The 27,296-nt window shown below is 37.3% G+C and overlaps 1 protein-coding gene across 6 annotated transcripts in view; it reads right to left on the reverse strand.

Moving 5' to 3' along the window:
* Positions 1–27,296, reverse strand: part of LOC308058556 (multidrug resistance-associated protein 1-like) — a 51,153-nt gene that overhangs the window by 5,014 nt on the left and 18,843 nt on the right. For all 6 annotated transcript variants that reach the window (XM_080374490.1, XM_080374492.1, XM_080374491.1 and 3 more), the window contains 20 exons: positions 26,814–26,991; positions 24,995–25,249; positions 23,431–23,499; positions 22,702–22,839; positions 17,841–17,987; positions 16,465–16,549; positions 16,281–16,347; positions 14,646–14,772; positions 13,088–13,264; positions 12,396–12,563; positions 11,148–11,334; positions 9,457–9,526; positions 8,442–8,502; positions 7,037–7,256; positions 6,392–6,546; positions 5,126–5,281; positions 3,848–4,047; positions 2,877–3,003; positions 1,387–1,488; positions 280–423 (listed from right to left, as the gene is read on the reverse strand). In XM_080374490.1, coding sequence (XP_080230616.1) covers positions 280–423; positions 1,387–1,488; positions 2,877–3,003; positions 3,848–4,047; positions 5,126–5,281; positions 6,392–6,546; positions 7,037–7,256; positions 8,442–8,502; positions 9,457–9,526; positions 11,148–11,334; positions 12,396–12,563; positions 13,088–13,264; positions 14,646–14,772; positions 16,281–16,347; positions 16,465–16,549; positions 17,841–17,987; positions 22,702–22,839; positions 23,431–23,499; positions 24,995–25,249; positions 26,814–26,991 — 2,833 coding nt within the window. The remainder of the gene's footprint in view (positions 1–279; positions 424–1,386; positions 1,489–2,876; positions 3,004–3,847; positions 4,048–5,125; positions 5,282–6,391; positions 6,547–7,036; positions 7,257–8,441; positions 8,503–9,456; positions 9,527–11,147; positions 11,335–12,395; positions 12,564–13,087; positions 13,265–14,645; positions 14,773–16,280; positions 16,348–16,464; positions 16,550–17,840; positions 17,988–22,701; positions 22,840–23,430; positions 23,500–24,994; positions 25,250–26,813; positions 26,992–27,296) is intronic.

A 27,296-nucleotide genomic window follows, 5' to 3' on the forward strand; every position in this document is an offset into this window, starting at 1 on the left:
AGAGGTTTAATTTCAAATTTGGACTTTCCCTAAAACTACCAAATTCATAAAACATTATCTCAGTTTCTTACAGGGATAACAATGTCTACATAGTAGAGGAAAATACTTTTCCTTTTCTCATTTGTCTTTTCTTTAATGTCTTATCCACTTAACATCTTCCCTGTTCAACATCATCTTGCCATATCTAGTATTGGAGTTTCCTCTTATAAAATCTTTTTGAAGTAGAAAGTTGGAAAACAGAATTTTATACCCAGATTTATCTCTTATTATATACAGTACCTTCTCTTTACTCCGTGTCTGAAAAGAAACATCATCCAGTGCTAAACCAAGATCTTTCCTGTACTGAGCCTTGTAGTTAACAAACTCTATTATCCCTCTATCGGGCCACCCTTCTGGTGGCCTTTTTGACATTATCCATGGTTTCTGGAATTAAAATCATTGGTATTTCAGTATATGGCAGTAAAAACGTTACAAATTGATAAAAACATTAGAAAGATTACATATTTCTTTAAAAATCCCAGCAGGTTTACGATAATTCCAATGCCACATAATGGAAGGAGAACCTACTTTCATAAACACAACTTGGCAGAAGCACCCTGACTGGGTTTTTTAGGGGTTTTGGTTTTGGGTTGTGTCTTTTTTTAACACCTTATACACACATTTAAAAAAAGTAAACTGTGTGTAACTGGGTAGTTGCTAATCGTATGGTATTTGTTCAATCAATGGACAGGAACTGAGTTTAATCTGATGCCTAATCTCCCAGATATTTAAAATGCATGGGTTTTGAGAAACATTTTGTTTTAAGAAGTAGAGTAGGAGAGAACAGGAAGATGTGGACAAAGGTTAAGAAACATAAACATGGCAGGAGGGTAAAAGAGAATGACGAAGTAGAAAAGCATCTTGTTTCCAAGACAGACCAAGGCTCTCACGCCTCCCTGACATGGGAACTGCTTTCAGAAAAGCATAATAACCAAGGCAAATTGGTTTGAAACAAATATCTCTCCACACATTAGGTGAGTAACATTTAGGGGTCTGCAAGGCTTATCTTCCTCTCTTCCCCTCTTAAAACGTTTCTCTTGGTGGCACGTAGCATAGAGAATTCACCTGAGCTGTAGCTGCATTAGTCTTACTACAAAATCCACTGCTAAGAAGAATGCCAAGAAATTTACTACTCAAAATAGGAATAAAACTGGTATGACTATATATGTAATGAAGAAGCTACATATTACTCTCAACATAAAAAAAATTAGAAAGTATTTAATAACAAATTATAACCTGCTATTACCACTCACCAATATTAAAGTCAGTAATTTTCTATACACATAAATTATGTGTATAGAAATTATGTTCAAGAAGAATGCTCACCATTTCAAGAAAAATGCTCACCTCTTTATCCATTTTTGCAAATTCACAGATTCTTTCAATTGAAACTGCATTGGTCTCGATTTCACACGCTTTACGCACCCAGAAATTTAGACTCTGAATTATCTGGGGAAATAGTTCCGTCAAAGAACATAAACATTTTACTCTACTAAAATAAAGCATACTGATTTCAAAACTTACCCTGACTTTAATTACCTCATAAGTTGGATGCTTAATCACAGAAGCAAAAAAGTGTACAGAAAATGATGGTACACCAAATGAACTATCTCTTAGAAAATCACTGATCTGAGCATTCGTCTGAGCAGTTCTTGTCTGCTTTCAGACTGCCCAATGGCTACTGTAATTTTCACTAACATAACAGCTCCAGAAATCTGAAACTACTTCAAGATCAACAGAAAGTGCAAGGTAATTGTATGATACGTTGAAAGGAAAAACTTATATGGCTCATATTGTATGTACATTATTGCACGACTCCCATGTAAAGTAAACCAGCAGTACTTAACAAAGAATTTTTAATGAAGATATTTGTCTCCCCTGTCTGCCAAATTTGTCATCTTCAAGCACTGGGAATGCTTACGCACAGAGAATAGGTACCACTGCCGTGGCACCAATTCTGTGGTTAAATATTCCCACTTCTATAGGAAAAAAGTGAGCCGAAGAATTCTTGGAGTCAACCATTTTGAGATGCTGTATGTAACTAAATAAAGAATGGCGCCAATTTGACATCAGATGAAGCTGAAAAATTGTGCAGTACCTGTGATTGTCATCACCAAGATTAAGATGATATAAAGGAGATTTTTCTATCTCTGGATAATAGAAAATGGAACTTTTGTGAGTTGGGGGTGATGTGGATATGCCACGACAGGTCTATATATTTTTTTGTATTTCTGTTCATCAGTATCTCTCAGCTGCGTTTCTGAAGCACTCACCACAGTGAGAATCTGAACACCACTAGACTCCTGAGTATCACAAGATCAAAGAAACTTGGTTGCTTAGCTTATGTATACTTAATGCTTAGGATTTACTTTAACTAGCAACTTACCAGTACAGTTTACCTTACCTCGACACATTTCAAATGTGGCTCTCATTTATTACTTTTACAAGGACAACACCCAAGTAAATGATTTTATTAGTAAGCATTCCTACATAACATTTAGTAAGTGAACAAGAACAAGAAATCAAATATGAAGTATGGCTGTGCATGACTAGGCTTCTTATTTGGTTTATCAGAACACTTAAAAACAAGTCATACTCAGTTAACTTGATTTTTAAGTATGTTTTAATAGTTATTGTTTCATCTAAATTCAAAAGTGGATAATAATTGATGTGAAGCTTCTCAGAATTAATGGAATGCAAAGGAAAACTCTGTTCTGCCCATGGGATTTAGTGTTGCTGATGCTACTGTGCATATTCACCTACTCAGCCACATTGTATGTATCCTTCTTTTTTCATATGCAATGTGGTAGCAGCAAAAAAAGAAAAACATTACTTACATTTAGAGCATAGGATATCGATAAACCCACTGTAGAAGAACTCACTGTATTTCCAGCCAGTACTACAAACAGTGCAGCAAAGAAGACCATTAAATTTCCCAGAAATTCAAGCCTGACAGACAGCCACCTGTATTAAATCAAGGCAAAGAAAAAAAGTGAATTACCTCCAAAATTTTTGATAGTACAGCAAACATATTGCTAATATAATGACTCTTTGAGATCATTGTATTAGCCATATACTCACTTTACAAAAGAGATAAGTACTATTATTCCCATTTTACAGATGGACTGGGGAGGGAATATAACATGTCTAGAACTGGCAGCACTGTTAAAAACAAAATGCAGGTGTCTCAACTCCTGGCTAGTGCTCCCTTTACTCCTCATACTGCTTTCCTGCTCTTCCTATCTGGAAAAAAATCCGGTATATGACTGAAAACCAGATCTGAAAATCTTCACCTTGCTAATCTCTGCCCATAGCTGAACTGAATCACAAAGGAAGGAGAGGAAATGGACGTATTTCCTTAAACGCAAAATTCCACTCTCTAAGACCTGCCCAGTGCCTGTAGGTACAGACACCAGGTTACTTTCACGTGAACTACCAAAATATAAATTCAATTTGTTCGTAAACTTGTAAGAGGAACTGTTAGCTGAAAGTAGTACACTCCATGCTCATGACCTATTGGTAAACATTTTTTTTTTAATTTTTTTTCCTGTTCATTGTTGTTGGTTTTCTGTAATAGTCTCATCCCAGGCAGTTTATGCATATTTTCTATAAACCTGCTAGTTTCTGGTACATAAAGAAGAAACCCTAGTGCTTAGACATAATCTACCCATTCATTACAAAAAGTGGTGGATAAATTGTTCTTGTCCTCCTTTTTCCCAGTGGGTTCCTCTGACTAGAGGTAAACACTTAGTTGTGGAATTCTACAGAAGAAAGTCTTAGTCACAGATGCAGATCAGCTGTAAAGTACCTGTTTGAGATAACATTGTTGTAGAAGTACACTAAGTTCTCATACACAACATCATTATTTCTTCTAATGAATCTTCCTTGGTGGCCAAACGCTCGAATTGTTGAGCGCCCTGCAAGAGTCTCACTGAAGTGGGAGATCACAGGAGAATGCGATGCTCCTGCTAGTCGTCGAATTTGTCGTGAACTCGCTATGTAGTATCGCTAATAAAACAGTAGAGACAAAACAGACATTTTAAGTCACTACAGTTTCTTTTACCTTTTTTTGTTTAAAATATTTGCCATATGTATTTCCAGTTAAGAAATCTGTTCAGTAATTCCTGCAAATTTTGAATATGAAAAAGTTGAAAGTGTCTACACATAAAAAAAGCTATTCACAAACAGTGTAGAAAAAGAAAAATCTGTCTCTTGGGACACACCAATATTTTAGTGCTGACATAACTGAAATATATAAATTACTGGCAAGTTTAAAATAGGAGAGTATTACTTCCAAATTCTATAGAAAACGTGCTATAGCACAAGAGGTGTCTAACAACCGACCAAAACTTTTGTGTAAACTTTCAATTTAGAATGTTCTGTTTCCTTCTCAGATGAAATTCAGCCTTTATTTCATTCATTATTAAGGAGATATTATCTGTATTTAAATTATTTAGCAGACTGAATCCAGGCACTCTTTTCCTTCCTCTGTATTCTTATTTTAAGAATCTTTTAAGGTCTTTAATCACAGACCACCCTTTGAGCATCAAGAAACAAGAATGCAGCTGTTAGTCTTCCTGAAACATTACTTTTTGGTTTCTCAGTAGTGTAACTGGCACTCTAGACAAAAAACAGCACAGGTAGTTTAGGCGTTATTCTATTTTACATCTGTTTTTTTAGGGTTACCCTTCAACTTTTAATTTTCACTATTATATACACCGTTTTTTTCAGGTAACTTAATCAAATTTTTCAGTGGGATCTGTATCAATACTGTATCTTCCTAAGAAAAAGAAAAATATAAAGAGAAAAACAGAAGATGTTAAAATTTCCCAAGCATTACAGGATATATTCAAGAAGAGTTCTAATTTCCTTTTAAGAAGCTGAGGATTTTTTTCTGAAAGCAATTTCACATGTGTTCTGTATACATATATATATATATATATGTATGTATGTATGTATGTATGTATGTTTGGGGTTTGTTTTTTGGTTTTCGCAATAAAGAATAATTTAAGCTGGTATCCTTGATTGTTTTGAACATTTGATCCACATATATTGAGAAATCCTTATAAAAGCTTAATGCACTTACTTGGATAGTAAAATAAATGTATCCCAGGGGAATAACTACCACTATGAATAGTGGTGAGGCAGATGTGATAACCAGAATGGTTCCAATAACATCTAGTGTACAATTTAGCCAAGTTCGTAGGTAGTAATTGAAACGTACGTCCACTATAAATAAGTCCTGTAACGATGCACAGAAGAATCAATATTTTATGTGTAAATTCCACTAAAAACTTCAAGAAAGTATCTTTAAAAATGGAATAAAACTGAAATATCTTCAATAAAAATTAGTAGCATCCCCCCTGATTATATCCTAATGAATGTATCCATATATTATTATTTGCCTAAAAATGAAAAAGACATAATACTTATAGACTACTTGTATGTCAGAGAACAGGCTCAGAGTGTGTAAAGTCAAAAAGAGACAGCTCTTGCTATTTTGTTACTCAATATTATTTAGCTTACATAAAGCATATCAGACTGAAAGGAGGCCAGGAATTCAAATCCTAACTCTGTATACTCCTGTTCGTAATTCTGGAAGCATATTGATCTATTACTAATCTCTTACTATATGTGGTAAAGCTTTTTCAAACCCAGTTTATAATATATCACTACCAAAGACTAGGGGCTTTAGTGAAACCTAAATCAACTGATCTTTTAGTGTATTATACAACCACTCTTCTATTCTAGAGAGCAGAGCCACCAACAGTCACTGTATTTGAAGTAATCAGTAATGCATCAGTAATGCAACGATCTAGTTATGATGACAGTGGGAAGTATTAAAGTCACAGTGACTTGTGTATAGCACTTGTATGTGTATTAGAGGTTCCAGTTAAAGCCAAAACACCACAAACAGAAAATAACATCCACTTTATGTCTATACACCTCCAAGAACATGAATTTAATGTATTAATTGGTTTTGACAATAACATTTGATTCTGATATACAGTATACTATCTAAGAAAAATACAGGTTGTTTTTTTTAAAAAAGATCAAGTTTAGGTCTCGTTAACTCATTGCACTGCAGCAGCAGTTTTAGAGGAATTGCCTCCTAATAGTCTTGGATAAGGTCTATACAACTACTAATAATACGGTTTGATGGTTTTGTAAGAAAATAGCTTGAGATAGTTTTTTAAGATTGTATGCACTGAAACAGCTTTCTACTGCTAGATACTGCATTCACTTATTTTGATATCTTTAAGTTTTCAACAATACTAAATGGAATTAAATCTGTAGTCACTCAAGCTTCATTTTCATAAAATGGAAAATACGCATGATTTTTCTCCTTCACCTTTGTGAATCTATTGATGATCTGACCAACTGGATTCGTTTCAAAACACTGAAGAGGAAGGTGCAACACGTCATCTAACAGCTGATGATGCAATGTCCGAGAGGCAGACAGGGATCCCTTGGTGAGCACATAAGCACCACAGCAAATGAGAAGACCTTGTGAATGGATAAATTAAAAGACATTATGAATGGTTGGGGAGGGAAAGGAGATGGAACTTGTTTCTGTCGCTTTTCTACCACAGTGAGCAATCCAACAGTTGCGCTTCACATCTTAGTTTTACAAATGCACATTTTTCTATTTTGTTGATACATCTGACTATTTCATAAGTATGTTTTTCCTGCAATTAAGTCTTTCATGTTAGCATGCCATAACACATCAACACTGATTTCCTTCCTCATTGAGATGCCAACATAACTTCATTTGGTTACACTTTGATATTCCAAAAATTCACAGAAGTATCATAAAATTAAATAGCATTTTCTTCTACATGTCTGTATATTTCTTCTCTCTCCAGGTTAAACTATTATACTGTTTTGCATACAATTCTGTTTATGAAACAACCAGGACTATTTCTTTACTAATATACATTCAGGCAGATCAAACTCAGCAAATGGTGAGAAAACAGTCAAAAATGTTTATCCTTGCCTTGTATGAATCCCAGAAGCCCATAGATGAGAAGTTTATAGTTTTGTGATTGTTTCCACTCTGTAAAATCACTAATTTTGGCTGTTTCTGCAGTCCAGGTGCTCAGCCACAGATTTTGTCCAATGGCTAGTGCATTTTGTGCTAAATAAGCAGCTACGGTGAGCCACGTCCATCGCCAGTTGAAGGCTTGGAGGTATTTCAAAACAACTGATACTTTCATCTAAATACATTTTAAAAAAAAGAATATATTTTTTAAAAAGTTACCCTTAAAATCATTATCATTGTAAATACAGACACAAGTTATATAATGGGAACAGGATAAATCTAAATTATTTTTTAAATAAATCTGACAACTTAGGTATATGAAGACATACTGTAAAAACACTTCCCCTCCCACTACACTCTGCTCTTTAAGGATACATATCATAGGCAAACTTCCTTGTGGTATTTTCCAGTGTCAAGACTTAAAAAAACATACACATGTAGATTATACGAAACAAACAAACAAACAAACCAAACTAATCCCCCCCCAAAACCCAAGGAAACAAAAGTGCAATTCCTGGGCAGTTTGTATGAAGCAAATCTTACTCTATTCATCAATGGGACTAGAAACTTTAGACCTGCCACTCTGGGCTGCCGGAGTCAATGACATTAGTGTCAGCAGGAAAAATCTCATCCTTGGTGTAGATGAGGACTAATGGGACCAAACTCAGCTAGGCCACTTGAAAGGCAGAACTTGCAGAAGCAGAATAACGACAGATTCTTGGATTTCATTACAGGGTCTGAAGTGAAATGAGCTGTAGTTGGCACAAACTTTTCTGTCTCTTCTGCAAACTCCTTTTCTCAAGCGTCTATTTCTACCATCTTGCTAGAAACTCACACCTTCTTCCCCCCTTCTTATTTTAAATAAACTACAGCTTCCTAGTAAGTTTTGACCTTCTCCACACTCCTGTTTCACTTGTTCTTTTTCCCTCCCTAGCAACTGGCACGTTTTTTTAATGGAAACTGCAGAAAGTGTGCTTCTAACATAAAACAATACTGCAGTAGTATTACCATGCAAAATTTCTACTCCCTCCTCCAGTACACAGGTATTTATAAACTTCCTAAAGGTAAGACAGGCAGAATGTTTTTCTAACAGAGGTAAAAGTTTTTTTCATCTTCTTCTTTATGAAATATGCAAACCAGACTGGAGCTAGATGTAATGTGAAAACACAGCCAGTAGCAGATCATCAAAATAGAAAATCTCAGATACCTACTTTAAAATTGATAAAAACCTGTAAAATTTATTTTAAATTCAGTAATGAGATGTCAGGCAACCTTAACAAGAAACAGAAAACTGTAACTGCAAAATAATACGTTTATGGGAAAAAAATAAAGTCAAAGCTTTTTCTTTTAGTATACTTACGCCACCAGTGGCAACTTTTTCTTTATTGTTAGTGAGTGTTTTCCATTGATCGAAGGAAGAACTGCAAACAAGAAACACTTTCAAGTCTTCTTGTGAATCCTCATACAAATAATATATCAATTTATTTCTCAGCAAAAATGGTTACTATAAAATCTTGTAATTTTTTCCTATGGAGACACAAACTGTCCTCACGTGTACTATTTTTCTTGTTAGAATAATATTATGGTCAGAAGACACACTAGGTATGACCTTTTCATTTCTTGTATAATTACGTGTAGAGAAAACTGAGCTTGCCCTGCATAAACATCAGCGAGAGATGTAAGACTGCCCTTTTCTGGGCCATGTAAGTGTTGTGTCGTGCAACTTGGGTCTCAGACCTTGTCTGGGCCCAGGATTAGGGCTTATTATTTGATGCTTCCAGTTCTACTACTTTTGGACCAGGGTGGTTAAGCTTAAGTGTCCTGCATTCTCTGAACTTTCTAGGTTGAGTCTCATCTACTTCATCTTTGCACTACCTTACACAACTGCAAATACAGCACTACAGTGCTTTACAAATCCATCTAGGTGGTTATTCACTATTAGAAAGCCCAGAGGTTTTCTTAAAGGTGGATAAAGACAAATCAATATTACAAAGGAAAAACAAAGAGCATAAACAACTTGTTAATATATCAAAAAGTCAGATTGCTGCCAGGGAATTGTGGTTGCATCCACATCAGTGACCTCAGTTGGTCTTCTGAAAGTCCCCTTCATTCCTGCTTAATGTACTTTGGTACACACTGTGAAGCAGCCCATGAACTGGACCTCCTGAACTCATGCAGCACATTAACTAGACTTCTTTTGTATAAAGTGAAAACAATGTGAGCTCCAGATACACGCTCTCAACTGCTAATGGGCATTCAGGCTTAACCCGTGTTTACACAGTGAAGCATAGTGGTGCAGCCTTCAGCACTTTGTGTTGTTCCAGCACTGCATCACTTAAGCAATGTCTAATTATTTTTTTTTCCAAAATACTTACTCTTTATATTTCAGCAGTTCTCTTTGTTGCAGACTCCTGCCCAGCTGGCCCCCTTCTTTTGAAGAAATCACTGTAATGGGGGGGGGGCCGGAAATAAAAAATGTATTTTCAGTATTATACCATGAGTAAACAGATACAGTACAAGAAGTTAGAAATAAAAAATGGGAACAAATTGATGCATTGCAATAATTTAAATTACGAACACCTTAAGTCGACCTAGTCTTGGAATAAGTACTACACAAGACAGACACATTTATGACCAAATGCTAGAACTGTGAGAGCAGGTAAATCTCCCCCATGAGCCTAGAGTCTCTTTGGAATTCCAGTCTTGCTTAAAGTATTACTATCCCTGTAAATACTAACGTTAGTGTTTATCTCAAAGTATTCTTGGATCATGGCCTGCATTTCTGTTCTTTATGTGTTAATGAAAGGAGTCAACACTTTTTTCTTCCAGGAATGTATTTTTTTCTTCTTTTCATATTTGATGTTATTTTTGTCCACAGACCTGTTAAGACATAGATATGTTTCCTGCGTCCATCTATCCTGCTGAATGTGCCTCTGCTGTATAATTTTGTATCACAACACATTGCATACCATTTCTTCTCTTCATTGGTTTGGGTCCCCTTCCCTCTCTTTATTACGTTTCATGAATAATACATGTTTCCTTACATGGCTACCTCATACTTTCATCCCAACACAGCTAACTCAAGACTGCCCACTGCTTTCTTTTGCAAATTTGCTATTCTGTCTGTCCACTCCCCCCTGTCAAACCCCAGCAAATATTTGAGCGTGCTGGCTCCAGTACAGGGCCTGAATTAATAAGCACACCAGATTGTGCATTGTACTTTCTACAGGCTCAATTTAGAGGTGCTAAGCTAACTGGAAACCAGCATTATAAACATCTGCAGATATTCATCTGTCATAGGACTCTGTGTCATGTGGAGAGATTGCTTCTCTCATAATTAAATAACCACAATTAATATCCTCTTGAAGTACATGATGAAAACAGGTCAAACAGACTGCATTGTCAATGTACGTGTTCCTTTCCTGCAACTCTATAAAGGGCCCATATTGAATAACTCAGGTACAGAAGCTGAATCCCAATCTATATGAATGATTTGTAAGTATGATTTTTTTAAGGTACTATGCAGTATTTGTTTGTTTATGCTGTCTACCTGTTGGCTGGAAGTATTTCATAAGAGTACTAAAAGGTTTTGGTTTTGCCTTTTTAGCCTACAAATGGACCATATTCTCCTTCCCTGCTGTGCTCAATGATTACAGCAGTCTAAGGTGATGGAAACAGGAACATCCAATATAAATCGGGACATAATCAGTAACACTGCAAGATTAATTTGAAATTTCCATAAGTTATTTATTGGGCAATAAATCCTTAGCAGAATCGGGTAACTTTAACAGGTAATTAATACAGTATGTAAAAGAAGAAAACAGCTGCATAAGGCAGTTTTATCACACATTCATTAGTTGAAAGAGTAAACCATTTGATCTCAAGACATTAAAGCCAGATTTTTTTTATTTTATACCCTATAATTCTATACCAAAACACAGACAGAAATACCCTACATTTTCCAGCAATTACTGTATTCATTTACAGGAAGAAGAGGAGGAATATTTTGACAAGCTTGAATGAAAACTAAAAATACTAAGCAAACACAGTATACAAATTTTCTCACCTTCCACTGGGGTTGTCTTTTCATTTGTATGCTCTGCACTGAAGACTTGAATAAGCTCAGTAAAATTAGCTCTCTTTGAAATTAGTTCTTGGTAGGTCCCCATTTGACTTATTCTGCCCTTTTCCATTACTATTATAAGATCGGTGTGAGGCAGGAGCGTTACGTTATGGGTCACCAATATACGAGTCTGGAACACAATGTACCATATAAATACAAAGAATACAAAGTGTATATTAGAAGCAGACATTATATTATGATAGCTGGAAAGATATGGAATTTTTCTGGGATTTTGCTCATTAATTTGTCTATTATTATTATTATTGTTGTTACTTATTGCCTACTTTATTACATGAATTTTAATTGTTGATTGTAATGTCAAACTTTATGCCTATAGCTATTTGCTATGACTTGCACTTATCTGTCTCTTAATGTGTATCTCCTGGTCAGGAATGGTTTAGATTAGGTTGTAAAGATAAGAGGTAGATATTACAGGTTTTAACATACTACATGTAGTTTCATAATCTCAATAACAAAATCTGCTTACAAGTCTACCATCACTAGAGTTCTTGCTTCTGCCAGACACTTATAACCCATGAAGCAGATTAAGAAAAGGGAGAAGCGAGAGAGGGAACGTGAAAGACATTTACTTTATAGTAAGTAACATATTCATAATAATAAGTATTTCATAGTAATACATGTACTTTGTGGGCATCAGCCAGCAGGAATGATTTGTCCTAATTCATGACACTGAGGAGAGATTTTTTTACAAGCTGTCTTACTTTCCCATGTGAACAGCTTTTAAACAGGAGAGTCTATTCCTTCTGATTCTACTTCCCCCTAAGAATTTCTTTGTTCAACAAAAATCCTTTCTTTCTATAACCTATACTGGCTATAACCTATTTACTGCAGTGAGGCATCAATAGTGACCATCATCAAGAGTGATCAATACGCAGATCACAGCACTCCTCAAAAGCTGCCAGGAAAGAAAAATGAGCAAATATTATATGAATCTTCCAGGCTCCCAGGTCAGGCCAGCCCTCAATCTTTTTTTTTGGTCTGTGCTATGCCTTCACAATAGGCTTCAAATTGGCACAATCAGCTGTGCTTTTTATTTAGCCCCTTTCTTCAGAATGACTTTCATCAACACGCTAGGTAAGAGATGAGCGTTTGCAGAATGATCAGGACCTCTACTGTTGTATTGTACAAAGCAGTTCATCCCCAAATTGAAAGGATGACACCCTACTTCACCTTGCTTTTTAGGAGACCTGAAGGTCCAATTAGCTTCTCAAAAAGATGTTTCCCAATGTGTACATCTACAGCAGACAGGGTGTCATCCAGAAGATACAAGTCAGCATTGCTGTACACAGCTCTAGCGAGACTCACTCTCTGCTTCTGCCCTCCACTTATATTGACACCCTAAGAAAAGAAAGACAAAATAATCCACATTTAAATATGAAATACTAAAGAAGACCAGTGTATCACACTCAGTTGCATCATTATTTTTTTCAGGTAATCAAAGTAAATTTTATACTAGATATGAAAATAGAAAGGTTAGCATTTGGATTTTCAAGTAATTAGAGCAAAGCTTGGCCTCTGTTGATTAAATTCCCACTCCAGAATGAGCAAATGCAAATACTTTAGAAAACTACAAAATAACTTTTATTTACAGTCATACAGGCATTTTTAGAGTATAAAGGAGACCTGGAGAACAGGACAGGGCTGACTCAAACTTCTATATAGAGAAGAGCTATTTTAATAATTATAAGAGTTCAGAGCTTGAACAGAAGTTCAAAGTAAGTAAGCTAAGTAAGGAGATGGGCTAGATGTATTTGGCTGAGGACTGATTAATCATCAGTGACAATTATAAAATAGATAATATATAAAACCATAAAAGCCATAACTTAACTTATCGCATCATTTCTGACACCTCAGATTCTTACCCTTTCTCCAATCTCTGTTTGGTCTCCATTCAGTAGCTGTTCCAAATCTGGCAGTAAAGCACAAGACTCTAAAACAAGTTTGTAGTATGGCATATTTAGATTTGCACCAAAAAGAATATTTTCCTGTAAACTGTCATTTTGAATCCAAGCTTGCTGAGAAACATATGCCACTGAACCCTGAAAAGAAATGGAAACAATTTTTTTACTTGGGCTTTCTGAACATGAAAAATAGCTTTTAAGAATACATTTTAAATTCCAGCTTTAGCTCAAAGTAACCGGTAATTACCTCCAAAACTTGAGTATTATTAAACAGTTAAATTTTTTACTAAGTCAGATAATAAAACGAATCAGTTGAATATTCCTGTATAACAGCTTGCCTGTACTAATTTAAGAGCACGTACTTTGAATAAAACTAACAAAGCTGGGACATATATTGAGCAAAGTCTTGCAGGAAAGATGTCAGTGACAAAAAGGCATTGGTTGTAAGATTTACATGCAGCAATACAATTTGATTGTGTTTTTACATAACATGCTGTGGAATGTGTCAGTCATTAGAAATTAAGGTTACAGGACAGAAGTGATAATTAGAAATGCTCCTAGATCTTTTCTTCCATTAAGCTACATGACCTGTGAAAATCTATTAATTTTACAACAACAAATTGATAGCACACACTTACTGGGTATATGCCTTCCTTGTTAAGATTCTACACAGTTTATCTTTTTCCTCTTAATTCCTACTCTCAGATTCAGAACACCTCAACTTCATATTCTTCCCCCATCCCCCAAGAGTGACAGGATACTGTACTAGATTTCCATAGGAGTGGATTTTTATTCAACACTTATTTTCAAGGCTGAGACACTTTTTTAATGTTGCCACATCCACTTGCAACCAGATTAACCCACATTGTGCTTATCCATTGAAATTTATTGGCTCAAACACTGTAGTCGGTTTTCAAATGTTAACTCCCTTCATATCTATAACCTATAAAAAACTTTCCTAAACTCTTTTCTGGGATGGGGACTTTCCCTGCTCTATGTAACTACAAGACAAGTTAAGCTACAGGGTTTCCTATCACCAGGTAAGCCAGCACCTTAATTCCACCTCTGCATAAAGTTCAACTTTTCCCTCTATTTCCACATCCTGTATCTTCTCTACACATAAGCCATTGCAAGAAACATGATCATCTTCTACAACAGTTTATGACTGCTCCAACTGGGTCATATCTGTACAGCTGTTCAAAACCAGCAACCATTAGATGTTTGGGCTCAATATATGACTTAAACACTCATGATTTTTGCACTGAATTATACAGACTATAAAAAAATGAAAATAGCTTTGTAACCACTTTGGTTGAAAACAAAGAGAAACTGTTACACCATTAACAAAGTGTCATTGTGTTGCTTTTCTTTGAAGGTTTAGGAAGCTGGAGCTACCTTTGCCAGTATTTATGCAATCATAAATAGTTGAGGAGGAAAAACTACACTTTCAAATGCAGTTCTGCTTAATTTAGGTATTGACGAGTGGGCAAAGCAGGGCGACACGGACAGACAATCTTACTCTTCTCTGAACTGTTCCTTCAAGTTTCTCCATTTCTCCAAGAACAGCAGAAAGAAAAGATGACTTTCCAGATCCAACCTGTCCCACAACAGCAACTAAAGAGCCTTCAGGAATGCTGACATTCAAGCTGGAAATATTGAGGAAGACAAATTAGTTATCCTCTCTGTAAACATTCCACCATGTATGGGTTGTGGTCACTGAAGAAAGAGATACTCTATTTTACTCTCAGAATGATGAGAAACTAGTACTTCAGTTTGCATATCTTTTGACTATATACTGTTCGGAAACTTGCAATAATGACTTCAAGTATAAATTTATTTGTCTGCAAGTTAAGAGATTGTGCTTTCATCTGATCATAATAAAAATCAAATGGGAGACAGTTTAACCAATAGGTGGTCTTATTTCTAAGGCCTGCAGTGCATGTTCCATCTTACTCTGACAATCACCTGCTAGACTTCTCATGTAGCATCTACTGTAGTCAATGAGTGATCCCTCTTAAGGGAGAAAATAGCTGTTTGGGTAAATAAAAGCTGCCCTTCGTAATCTGCAGATTTTGCTGTCAAAATAAGTACAATATGTACTCATAAACTTTACACAAGGAGAGCCACTTGCTGCATCTGCACCTTATGCTATCTGGATCTCAGTGTGTTCTGATTTGAAGGCCCTACGCTAAGATAAGCATAGTTCCTTCAGACTGGAGCTTGGAGAACAGATGAGGTAGAGAAAGACTGTACCCAGAGACTATAACAGACTTCAATTAAGTCTGTATATGATGCTGAAGGCAGGTTATACCTGGGTACTATATTGCAGGCTATGGTGGCTGAGATGTGGACACTGAATGCCACGTTACGGGAAGTGATCCCCCCAGCCCTGAGAGGAATAAGGTAGATAATGTGGTGAGAGGGTTAGACCAGCTGGGTTGCAACCTCTTCAGCTGCCTTAGCAAAATTTAACAGCTGTAGAGCCCTTATCAAATAGGTTTCTCATTCCACTTGAGAGCTTTTTTACTCCCTCACCTTACTAACCCTCCAATGCGTAGCAGTTTCAGGAGAGCGTAATTTACACCTAAGCAATACCTTGTTAGGTATTGTCAAACAAAAAGAGGGGTTATTTCAGGCAAGAGAGAAAACTGTGAGAAAAGCGGACTTAGTGTTTGTTTCTTCTTTCCAAAGGAAGTCACAGCCCAATTTTACGATCAGTATTCAATGCAAGGCTGCATAAACTACCTTAGCTTACTTGTAGGCAATATAAAATGCTACAATGGCAAAAGGCATCTTGGCAGTTAATGCTCCCCAAAATGCAATTCAGGAAACATTGATATTATAGTTAAATCTCCCTTGTGCAAACTGAGAGGACAGGTGGTAGGAAAGGAGGAAGGAAGAGGGAAGAAGAGGACTGGCTTCCCATAGTACTTATGCAGTACTATGACAGGGAACATGCACTTTATGTGGTTCCTCTTGGAGCATCAGGGAGACCAGGTCAGACTTGATCTTCCAAAGCACACACATTTATGTTCTTTTGGCTATGTAACATCATGAACAATTCTGAATCAGAATATAGTAAACCTGAACAAAATCTCTATAGAGATCACATTCTGCCAAAGGAGCACATAGAAATAAGTAAGAAATAGCTTACTTTTTTAAGACTGGCAGGCCATTTTTTTCCCAGCGGAAAGAAGCACCAATAAAGCCAACAGCATGATCTGTTTCAGTAAATAAAAAAAAAAGCAAAGAGTTGCTAATCCATCCCCTTAATTGAGTTTCTTAGTGATCATCCATATAAAATGATGACTAATTAAAAATTAATAGTTACTGCTTACTTCCACTGTAGTTTGTATTGACATCCTCAGGGTTAAGATCCTCAGCACACAGAAAATCCTCTAAATGGCTCAGAGAAACTTCGGTCTGCAAGATGAACATATATATACATATATATATTATTTATAACATGTCTGTGCTGCCTAATTTTTTAAATAATACTTTAAAAATTCTAGATATTATGGAAAGATATATTCCTTATCTGAAGATAGACAAAAAAGGTATTTAGGTATTTAAAAATTATTTTCCTTAAAATACTAAACAATCTAAAGTAATAAATGAGTGGTTTTTTTCTTTGAGGATCTACTGCTTGGCAGTTATAAAGTAACAGAGCATGCTTGACATAATTCAGTGTTAGAAGATATAGTTAATCAGTGAATGTCTGGTTCCTTTGACTCAATTAGTTTGTTTTCATAAACCTGTGGTGAAAACATTTTAGGTGGTTTTGTTTTTTTAAAAAAACAGTGCACAGTAACTTTCTCTTCAAATAATGAAGAAAGACAACATTTTCCTGAATGCATCATGAGATGTCCACTACTGTGCTGTGAAAAACTGAGATGAGATTGTGCTAATTTTTAATCTATTAGAAGTAAACCTTAGCAAAAGACAAAGTTTTGATATTACATTATGCTAACCAAAAATGAAATCAAATCAGGAAGAGTATTTGCTTACAGTGGTCCCCTTCCTTACAAAAAACTGATTTGTGTACATGCTGTGACAGAGCACGTTCATGAGCAGCTCATATAATATACCCAATAACAAAGTCTTAAAAGCTAGCAGTTCCCAACTCATATGGTAACCCTACTGGTGCACTATTGGGACTGAAAGTTGTTGATATGGTATCCTCAACAGCTCTGCTCCTTTTTTCTCCACTTCCTTCAGTAATGATTTGACAAACACAGTATTGCAGAGTCCACAATAGGTCTTCCCTGCTTGGTACCAAGGGCTCCAATATGTAACAACAGCTGCGTGATTCAAACGTGTGCAGCCCAAATTGTTCATACTTTGTCTTCAGTGGATTATGAAAAAAAGTTGAAAGAGTAGGAGCAGAAGCTGAGACTAGCCTACTGAAGGAAGAATAGTGAGAAACAGAATGCTCACTTTTTTTCAAATAAAATAATAATTATACACATAAAATAATAATACAAATGAAGAACAATTATGTGTTCTACCCAATTTTTATTCTACTTAAGAGACTGAGAGACATCCTTTAAACACAGCCTTCACACTTAATCTTTCCATAAAAATACTGTGCAGTTTCATATCAATAAAATGGAACTTAAAAGAATTAAATTACTTAATCACTCCTAGAAATAGATGAAACATGACTTGAGTATAAATATCAGCCTTTTACAGCACTTGTTCATAATATCTCTACCTGGGCTACAGCAGAGATCACAGATGGTAAATCAAACAAAGGCAGTCGCAAAATGTTAAATAATGAAATAGATGTAAAAACTTTAGTTGCTGTTAAAGCATTCTCTCCGTCCAGATGAAAGAAGACTCCAAACGTAGCCAATGAGACCTTTTAAGTAAAAAAAAAAAAAAAAAAAAAAAAAAGAAAAAGATATATCCACAATCAAAATCACATTATAACTACAATTTATACACAGATACTATTTTTGTTTGCATTTGAAAGGTGTGGGATCCCATTTCTGCTCATGTATAAACAGAGACTCTGTAACTGCTGCAAACAGACATTACTGCATAGCTGCAATACTGAGTGTAGGAACACATACTATAATTTTAGTGAGCAAAAAACATGGGTACTGCATTTGACCCAACCAGATATACATGAAACGATATGAATTAACTTTCCCATCTTAGGAACTGATTTCTTCATTTATAAAACACTCAAACATGATGTTTCAGGAAATTTATATTTTTTCTCTCTTGCTATGATATTGGACATGAAATACAACTATTTACTGCAGGCATTTTTATTTTGATCACTGGATATTTTTTTTTTCCCAAAATCTAGTCAGTAGTCATCAGAGAATAAGATGGGCTCTCACACAACAGGTAGTCAAACCTTCAGACAGAAAATGCTGAATTTAACAACCTGTCCTATGGGGTCTCTTCTGCTTGTTGAGTTTAATAGTCTTAAACTATACTAGGAATCCTAAACTAAACTACTTATGAAGTATAAGGACTCCTATAAGCCCTAAATAACAACTTGATTATTTCACTGCATTTAGTTCAAACTTTGTATTTTTCTTGCTCACTGCTTCAAATATTTCAGTTGTTATCAAGGTAATAGACTGAAGGATGGCCTTAATCCTCCCTTTCAGTACTCCTAAGGAATATTCCTTTTCACCTCTGTGAGTTAATGACTAGAAGATGCCAGTTTGTGTAAATGAAGTTAATGGCGGTCATTTATCCCTAAAGATTTCAGTTTGATCCATAGAATTATTCAGTTTGGAAAAGACCTTTAGGACAATGAAGTCCAACTGTTACCCTAACACTGTCAAGTCCATGACTAAACCATGTCACTAAGTGCCACAGTTACACATCTTTTAAATACCTCCAGGCATGGTGGCTCCACCACCTCCCTGGGCAGCCTGTTTCAATGCTTGACAACCCTTTTGGTGAAGACATTTTCCCTAATATCCAATCTAAACCTCCCCTGGCACAACTTGAGGCTGTTTCCTCTTGTCCTGTTGCTTGTTACTGGGGAGGAGTCTGACACCCACCTTGCTACAACCTCCTTTCAGGTGGCTGTAGAGAGCAATAAGGTCCCCCCTTGAGCCTCCTCTTATCCAGATTAAATAACCCCAGTTCCACCAGCTGCTCCTCATAAAACACATGCTCCAGACCATTCTCCAGCTTCATTGCCCTTCTCTGGACACGCTCCAGCACCTCAGTGTCTTTCTTTAGTGAGAGGCCTAAAACTGAACGCAGGATTCCAGGTGCGGCCTCACCAGTGCTGAGTACAGGGGGACAATCCCTTCCCCAGTCCTGCTGGCCACATTGTTCCAGATACCAGCCAGGCTGCTGTTGGCCTCCTTGGCCCCCTGGGCACACTGCTGGCTCATGCCCAGCCGGCTGTCAACCAGCACCCCCAGGCCCTTTCCCACCAGGCAGCTTCCCAGCCACTCTGCCCCCAGCCTGTAGCGCTGCGTGGGGTGGTTGTGACCCCAGTGCAGGACCCGGCACTGAGCCTTGTTGAACCTCACACAATTAGCCTCAGCCCATTGGTCCAGCCTGTCCAGATCCCTCTGCAGAGCCTCCTGCCCTCCGGCAGATCAACACTCCTGCTCAGCTTGGTGTTGTCTGCAAAATTACTGAGGGTGCACTCGATCCACTCATCCATATAACCAATAAAGATATCAAACAGGACTAGCCCCAGAACTGAGCCCTGGGGAACACCACTTGTGCCTGGCCACTAGTGGATGTAACTCCATTCACCACCACTCTTTGGATTAGCCAGCCAGCCAGCTTTTTACCCAGCATAGAGTACACCCATCCAAGCCATGTCCAGACAGTTTCTGCAGGACAATGCTGTGGAAGACAGTGTCAAAGGCTTTACTAAAGTCTAGGTGAACAAAATCCACAGCCTTTTCATCATCCATTACGTGGGTCATCTTGTCATAGCAGGAGATCATGTTCATCTAGCAGGACCTGCCTTTTATAAACCCATGGTGACTGGGCCTGATCTGCTAGTTGTCCTGCACATGACACATGATGGCACTCAGGATGATCTGCTCCCTAACGTTCCCCAGCACCAAGGTCAGGCTGTAGTTTCCCAGATCCTCCTCCCGGCCCTTCTTGCAGATTGGCGTCACATTGGCTAATCTGCAGTCTGCTGGGACCTCCACAGTTAGCCAGGACTGTTGGCAAATGACTGAAGGTGGCTTGGAGAGCACCTCCACTCCCATCCAGTGGGACTTAGACTTATGTCTAAGTGGTGTAGCAGGTCACTAACCATTTCCCCTTGGAGTACGGGGGCTTTATGCTGCTCCTCCATCCCTGCCTTTCAGTTCAGGGGGTGGATATCCTTGAGAACAACTGGTCTTACTATTAAAGACTGAAGGCAAAAAGGCATTAAGTACCTCAGCTTTTTCCTCAGCCGTCATCACTATGTTTCCCCCTGCATCCAATAAAAGATGGAGATTCTCATTAGCCCTCCTTTTGTTGCTAATGTATTTATAGGATAATTTTTTATTGTCCTTTATGGCAGTAGCCAGATTAAGTTCTATCTGGGCTTTGGGCCTTCTAATTTTCTCCCCACATAACCTCAAGTCATCCTTGTAGTCCTCCTGAGTTGCCTGCCCCTTCTTCCAAAGGTCATAGACTCTACTTTTCCCCTGAGTTCCAGCCAAAGCTCTCTGTTCAGCCAGGCTGGTCTTCTTCCCTGCCAGTTTATCTTTTAGCAAATGGGGATGGACTGCTCCTGTGCCTTTAAGATTTCCTTCTTGAAGAAAGTCCAGCCTTCTTGGACTTCTTTGCCCTTCAGGACTGCCTCCCAAGGGACTCTGTCAACCAGTCTCCTAAACAGGCCAAAGTCTGCTCTCCAAAAGTCCATGGCAGCAGTTCTGCTGACCCTCCTCCTTATTTCTCTGATAATTTCATGGTCAATAACCCTAAGACAGCCTCAAACCATCACATCACCCACAAGTCCTTCTCTGTTCACACCCAACAGGTCCAGCACAGTGCCTTCCATAGCTGGCTCACTCACCCACTGTATCAAGAAGTCAAGTTGAACATTAAGTTATGAGGAACCTCCTAGACTGTTTCTGCTGTGCTACATTTCCAGGGGACATCCGATAAGTTGAAGTCCCCCACAAGAACAAGGGCTAGCAATCACGAGACTTCTCCCAGCTGCTTACAGAATATTTCACCTGCCTCTTCATTTTGGTTGGGTGGTCTATAACAGACTTCCACCATGATATCTGGCTGTTGGCCCCTTCACCTGATTCTTACATATAAATACTCAACCCTTTCATCACCATCATCAAGCTCTATACAGTCAAAACACTCCCTAACATACAAGGCTATCCCACCACCTCTTCTTCCTTGCCTATCCCTTCTGATTTTTTATAACTCTTTTAACCCTTCTGATGGTTTATAGCCATCCATTGCAGCACTCCAGTCATGTAAGCCATCCCACCATGCTTCTGTGATTGCAACTATATCACAGTATTTCAGCTGCACAATGGCTTCCGACTCCTGTTTGTTGCCCATGTGGCATGCATTGGTGCAGATGCACTTCACTTGGGTCACCTGTTTTTTGGGGGGAAGCCCTAATTCCCATGTGATCGTTCTCAGGCACTTCCATGGTTTCTAACACATCAATAAACCTTGTGGCTTTGCTGCCACATGGATCTCCATTCCCTACCTCCACTAAGATGGCAGACCAATGGCCCTCACTAGCACACCCTCCCTCAAACGCTGGCGTGTTGAGCCCAGGCTTATCTCTAGTGAGCCTGGGTTTACCCCATTCCCCCTTCAAATCTAGTTTAAAGCTCTATCAATGAGTCCTGCCAGCTCCTGCACAAAGATGCTTTCACCCCTTTGAGACAGTTGTACCCCATTTGTTGCCAGCAGGCCTGGTGTCCTGTAGACCAACCCATAATCAAAAAAAACCCCAAAATTCTGCTGGTGACACCAGGCTTAGAGCCAGACATTGATCTGCAGGCTCTTCCAGTTTCTTTCCTCATCGTTCCCTGCAACTGGAAGGATAGAGAACACTATTTGTGCTCCTGATCCCTTAACTATTTGTCCCAAAGCCCTGAAGTCTCCATTTACCTTCCAACAGAGTTTAACAGAGGGACTTAAAGATCCAAAAATCTGAATGCATTCCTGATAGAATTCCAATGAAATAAGGCCAGGATGAATTTGGTTCATATTTTTTGTTTTTTTTTTTTCTTTTTCATGTATTTAGAAGTTTAGTCTTTGAAAAGGGATAGCTAAAAATTACAGATCAAAAGTGCATTTCCTTAAAAAGGAGTATAAAGAAAGTAGGTCATTTCTATGTAATTGAAACAGTGAAATGAGATTCAGGAGTTTTGGATTTGATTCAACTTTCTGACCGAGGTCTTTAAAAGCTTGGTCAATTCATAATCTCTCTCATTCTTCTCCAGTTATATACATACATACTATTAGAACCTAGAGAATTGGAATATATTGTGTTGATTTAATGTTTACTGTGAGGCAACATTTGTGAGCCATTCAGCTACTAAAGCAACAGGAAACATGAGAAATACTCCTGCATAAATGAGTATTTTTATAAAACAAACCATAAAAGGAATACACGTCAATGTTAGCATGGAGTAAGTCGTCAGGTACCCAGACGACTTCAAAACATCCACTTCATGTTCTCTAATGCTCATGAGCTTCCTTTGATATGCGGGTTCCCATGCATAAAGTTTGAGGATCTAGACAATCAAACAAACATATTTCAATAAAACAAAAAAGCAGTAACCATGGTGTAGAAAATAAGCTTAAGCTCCAAATGTCATTTTCGAATATTCAGCAATGCCAAACTACAAAAATGTAGATGTTTTACAAATGAAAGCAAGACCTAAGATAACTCTGAAGTAGGTTGTTCTTATGGAAAATATACTCTAGTCACTCTTTAATTCCTCAGATTTCAACTTGTCACTTATGTATCATAAATGATGAGCTGGTTTATTTCAAAATGGGATAAACAACAAAAAAGCTTTTCTTCTATGCTAAAATTTCACTCTGCTACAGGTTTTCAGACATCTATTAACACATTTTATATTATCATTAAAAATGTGGTAGTAAAATTAATGCATCACGGATACTAAGATTTTCAGATCAACTTAAACCAGTAAATATTTTCCAAAATCACGTTTAAGCACATTATGTTAAAACATCTTCACTTTACATTTTTATCATTATCACTGAAATATTAGTCATAAAACTTTAGCCTTTTAAATAACTTACTTTCTATCTTTATGACCTTACAAAAAAACCAGAACACTTATTAATTGTGGCATTACCTTTATTCCATGTAACATTTCGCTTAGTAGCTTGACTCGTTGATCTGAATACCTCATTTGGCTTTTCTGCTTAAAAGACAGCAATGTTTTCATTTTAAAATGAGCAAAAAATTTTGGAAAGTAAAGTATGCGGTGAACTGTAGGCAATAAATACTTTTAATGCTATTTTTACCTTGCTGAATAACATACTATCACTGCAGTTATACCTTTTTCAGTTATACATGCAGGGAAAAAAAAAAGATAGGATAAAGAATTAAGTACATCTAAATAACATTTTCTCCCTAAAATATCTTAACGAGTGTATTTTAGTTTTTTGTCTTTTTTATTTTTATTAACCTTGAATTAAAATCTTAAGAGGCTTCCAGTACCCAGGGCATTCAGGAATGATAATATGGTTTTAATCTTCAAGCAGGTAAATACAGACTCAACAACAATACATTATAATACTATATACACACATACATGAATATATACGTAATAGTATATGAATATAAAATACTGAATACACTTATATGTACATATACAGGAGCTAGGAGGAGAGTTTCCTGTTACTGATTAATACAGTGTTATTGAAAAAAAACTAATCAAAGAAACGCAGAAAGTCTTCTCCCTGATATGCTACACTCAGGCTCTTCTGCATCTCACATTTAAAAAATACCAATTAACAACCTCTTTAATGTTTTGAGTCTTATTCATACAAAACAACAAGTTGCAAACTTTTAGACAGAATGATTTTTTTTGTGTCCTTTGTGTTTCTTCTCTCTCTCTCTCATATCTAAGTAGGGATCTAAGTGCATATGTAGCTGCTGCACGTCACCGTCAAAAGAGGTGAGAGGTCTTTGAATTCGTTTTGGGTTTTTTTCCCCAATGTCTCTAAACTGTCACAGCCGTACAAAAGAATTAATAAAGACCCACAGTCCTCACTGAATGTTGCACCATCAAAGGCAAAATGAAACAGAGACAAATAATTGGCTTCATAGCAGTGCAAAACTTAGGGTTGTAGCTAGATTTTTTATTTTTTCCGTGGAGCTCACAGAAGTTATCAAAGTAACAGGCAATACAGTGCCAAGAGAACTGTAGCATCAGAGAAGCAGAAAAGAAGTAGGAACACATGCAACACCTCTATGGGATTTCCCATCATCTCAGGAGAACGTGCTAAATTTGAGTGAGCAGCTTAGCCTGAGTAATAAAAGTGGAAGAGAGCCGTAATTCTATAAAATCCCTTACTTAATGGAATAACTCATATAATATGGAAAAACATAGCTGTTTCCAAAATTTGAGTTATACAGTAATTCTTACTAATACAAAAGTATTGTTTCGGTATAATGAAAATTTAGCTATCCAACCTAAATACTAGTTTAGCTATCAAACATACGGCTTTCTTACTGCAGTTATGCTTCCCCCCTCAATAAAAAAACAGTTGCAGCTTGGTATTGCTTTTTCGTTTTGAGTTTGATTTAGATGTACCAATATTATTTTATACATGCATAACCTACCCCCCCTCCTTCATTCCTCTATTATGACAGCTTAACCTCTCCTTACTATACTTATTTAAATATCTCACCTTCAGATTTTTTACTTTGGCTGCAATCTGCGCATTTACAGGTATAACCAAAAGGAGCAGCGCAACACCTGCCAGGACTGAGGGGCCAAGCTCTTTCCAGAGAAAGACGACAGCCATGACGATCTGAAAAGGCGCCGACCACAACAGGTTGATGTTTACAGTCATCTCCATGAGTTGCTGAGCATCCGCTGACATCAGGTTAACAATTTCCCCAGTCGTATAGTTTTGTCGTGAGGCATTTGCTAAAGTTAAGGCCTGCAACCAGAAAATACAGTGGTCACAAAAATCCACGGTTTTGATGGGTTTAGCCACCCGGGAGAAGCTAAAAGGGCAATAATTAGAGCAAAGCTGAGCTCAGTGAAACACACTTGCAGCTCTTTATAGTAAATAAACAGGACAGCTCGGCACAAGAAGGGCTCAGCAAGGCCCAGCTTTGGCCTAGTTTAGAACCTCCCAGTGCAGGAGCCAACAGCAGGCTTCACTGCAACCACGTGTAACCTCAGTGTGGCAGGCAGACAGCACAAGTCTCAAGTGTCTCGGGACTGACACCCAGACAAACACACACACGCACACACGCTCTCCCCTCTCCCTCTGTGTTAGTGCCTCACAGTTCTCCACTGTGTCACCTGCAACTCCTGCATGTGACAGGACAGTGCTGCAGCAACTCATCCAACCACACACCCCACGCGCAAAGCACAAGCTGACGCAGCGTTCACTGCCCAGCTCAGAGAGAGGGAGAAGCTCTATCTCTACCTTGTGGATGTGAAAGCTGGCCAGAAGCCATGCCCACCCCAGCCGCAGCCTCTACTCCCCTGTTTGTGATCTGATGAACTGACACACCTTGATACGTAACTTGAGAGAATGAATTCCTTCAACTGATTTGCAATTTACAAGTAAAATTTCATGTACTGGTTCAGAAAATACCTGAGAAGTCTATGTCAAAAGATCAGTTTGACTCTCTGGAGAAAAGAGGCTGTATTTTAAATTAACAAAGATGGTAATTTATTTCAGATTTGTATTATTTTTTTGCTTCCTTAACTTGTGTTTCATAATTAAATACTGCAGTAAAAATACCAGCGTGCCATGTTCGTAACACAGTAAACTAAAGGTGCAGCACGGAGAAACCAGTTTCATCTCATATGCTACATATTAACAGTATAGTACACATTTTTATGTTTTGCAGGTCAGACAGCTACTTTTACATTACTAGCACCTGTATTTCTTGCAGCTGATAATGCTGCCACCTCAGTATACATTGCTAAGGAGGGATAAGTTATGGATAGATTTCTACTATAGCTATCTTAAACATCTGAAGAATAACAAACCTACTACTGGGTACTCAACTCAACGGAAAACCAGCTTCACTAAAATCAGGTGGAAAATATCAGCCTCCAAAGGAGACAATCCAGCAAGCTTCAGCTTCTCATATTCACTACTAATAGATAGTAAAAACAGTGATCATGTATACCCTTACTTCTTCCCAGACATGCAACCTAGAAAGTTTTGCCAGTTTATTCAGTAAATTTGGACGTTAACCCATAATCAAAATAGTAACAGTTCAGTTTCTACATGTATCTCCAATATTATGTCTGTACGGGTGGCTGACAATGTAATTTCAAGATTAGAGTATTACAATAGAAATGCTGCTGAAATTCGGAATTATTATAAATAAATCATAATGAAAATATAAAGTCAATCTGTTAGCCTGACACTGGTGTATAACATCCTGGCTTTTAATCATGCTGGTAAGCGTAATGTCTTTTAACACTGTATGTTTATTTCAGGTTTTGTTTTGAAAAGTAGAAGAATACATTATTACCTTTTTGTATATGAGGCCAACAACTGCAGTCTTGATTTTGACTGCAGTTAGCATGTTGTTACGCTGATATAACTGATGGAGAAGAGTTTGTGAGAGACCTACAAAAAACAGGGCAATAGCATAGCCATATCCACTCTCATACGAACTTGGACGATTTTCCCTGACCATTATCATTGCTCTGAAAATGAAGGAAAATAAATTTTAAATTCTGTGCATTAAGTCACCAACTGACAATAAGAAGTGCAATAAACTGACATACTGGCAACTTGTTTAATTAAGTCAATTTTGGATCCAGATATGGTGGAAGGTCACAAAGAAATACAATGTTAAAAAAAGGCAGGTCTTATCTTTGTTTTCCAATTTGTTACCTTAGAAACAATTCTCAAATACTATTCTAGACATCAGTGTGCTATTGCTGACTTCACAAGCAATGGAGTACAAATAAAGAATGGCATAAAAGGAAAAAAAAAAAAAAAAAAAAAA

The sequence above is a fragment of the Falco punctatus genome (assembly GCF_963210335.1).
Source record: "Falco punctatus genome assembly, chromosome: 2".
Lineage (NCBI taxonomy): Eukaryota > Metazoa > Chordata > Aves > Falconiformes > Falconidae > Falco > Falco punctatus.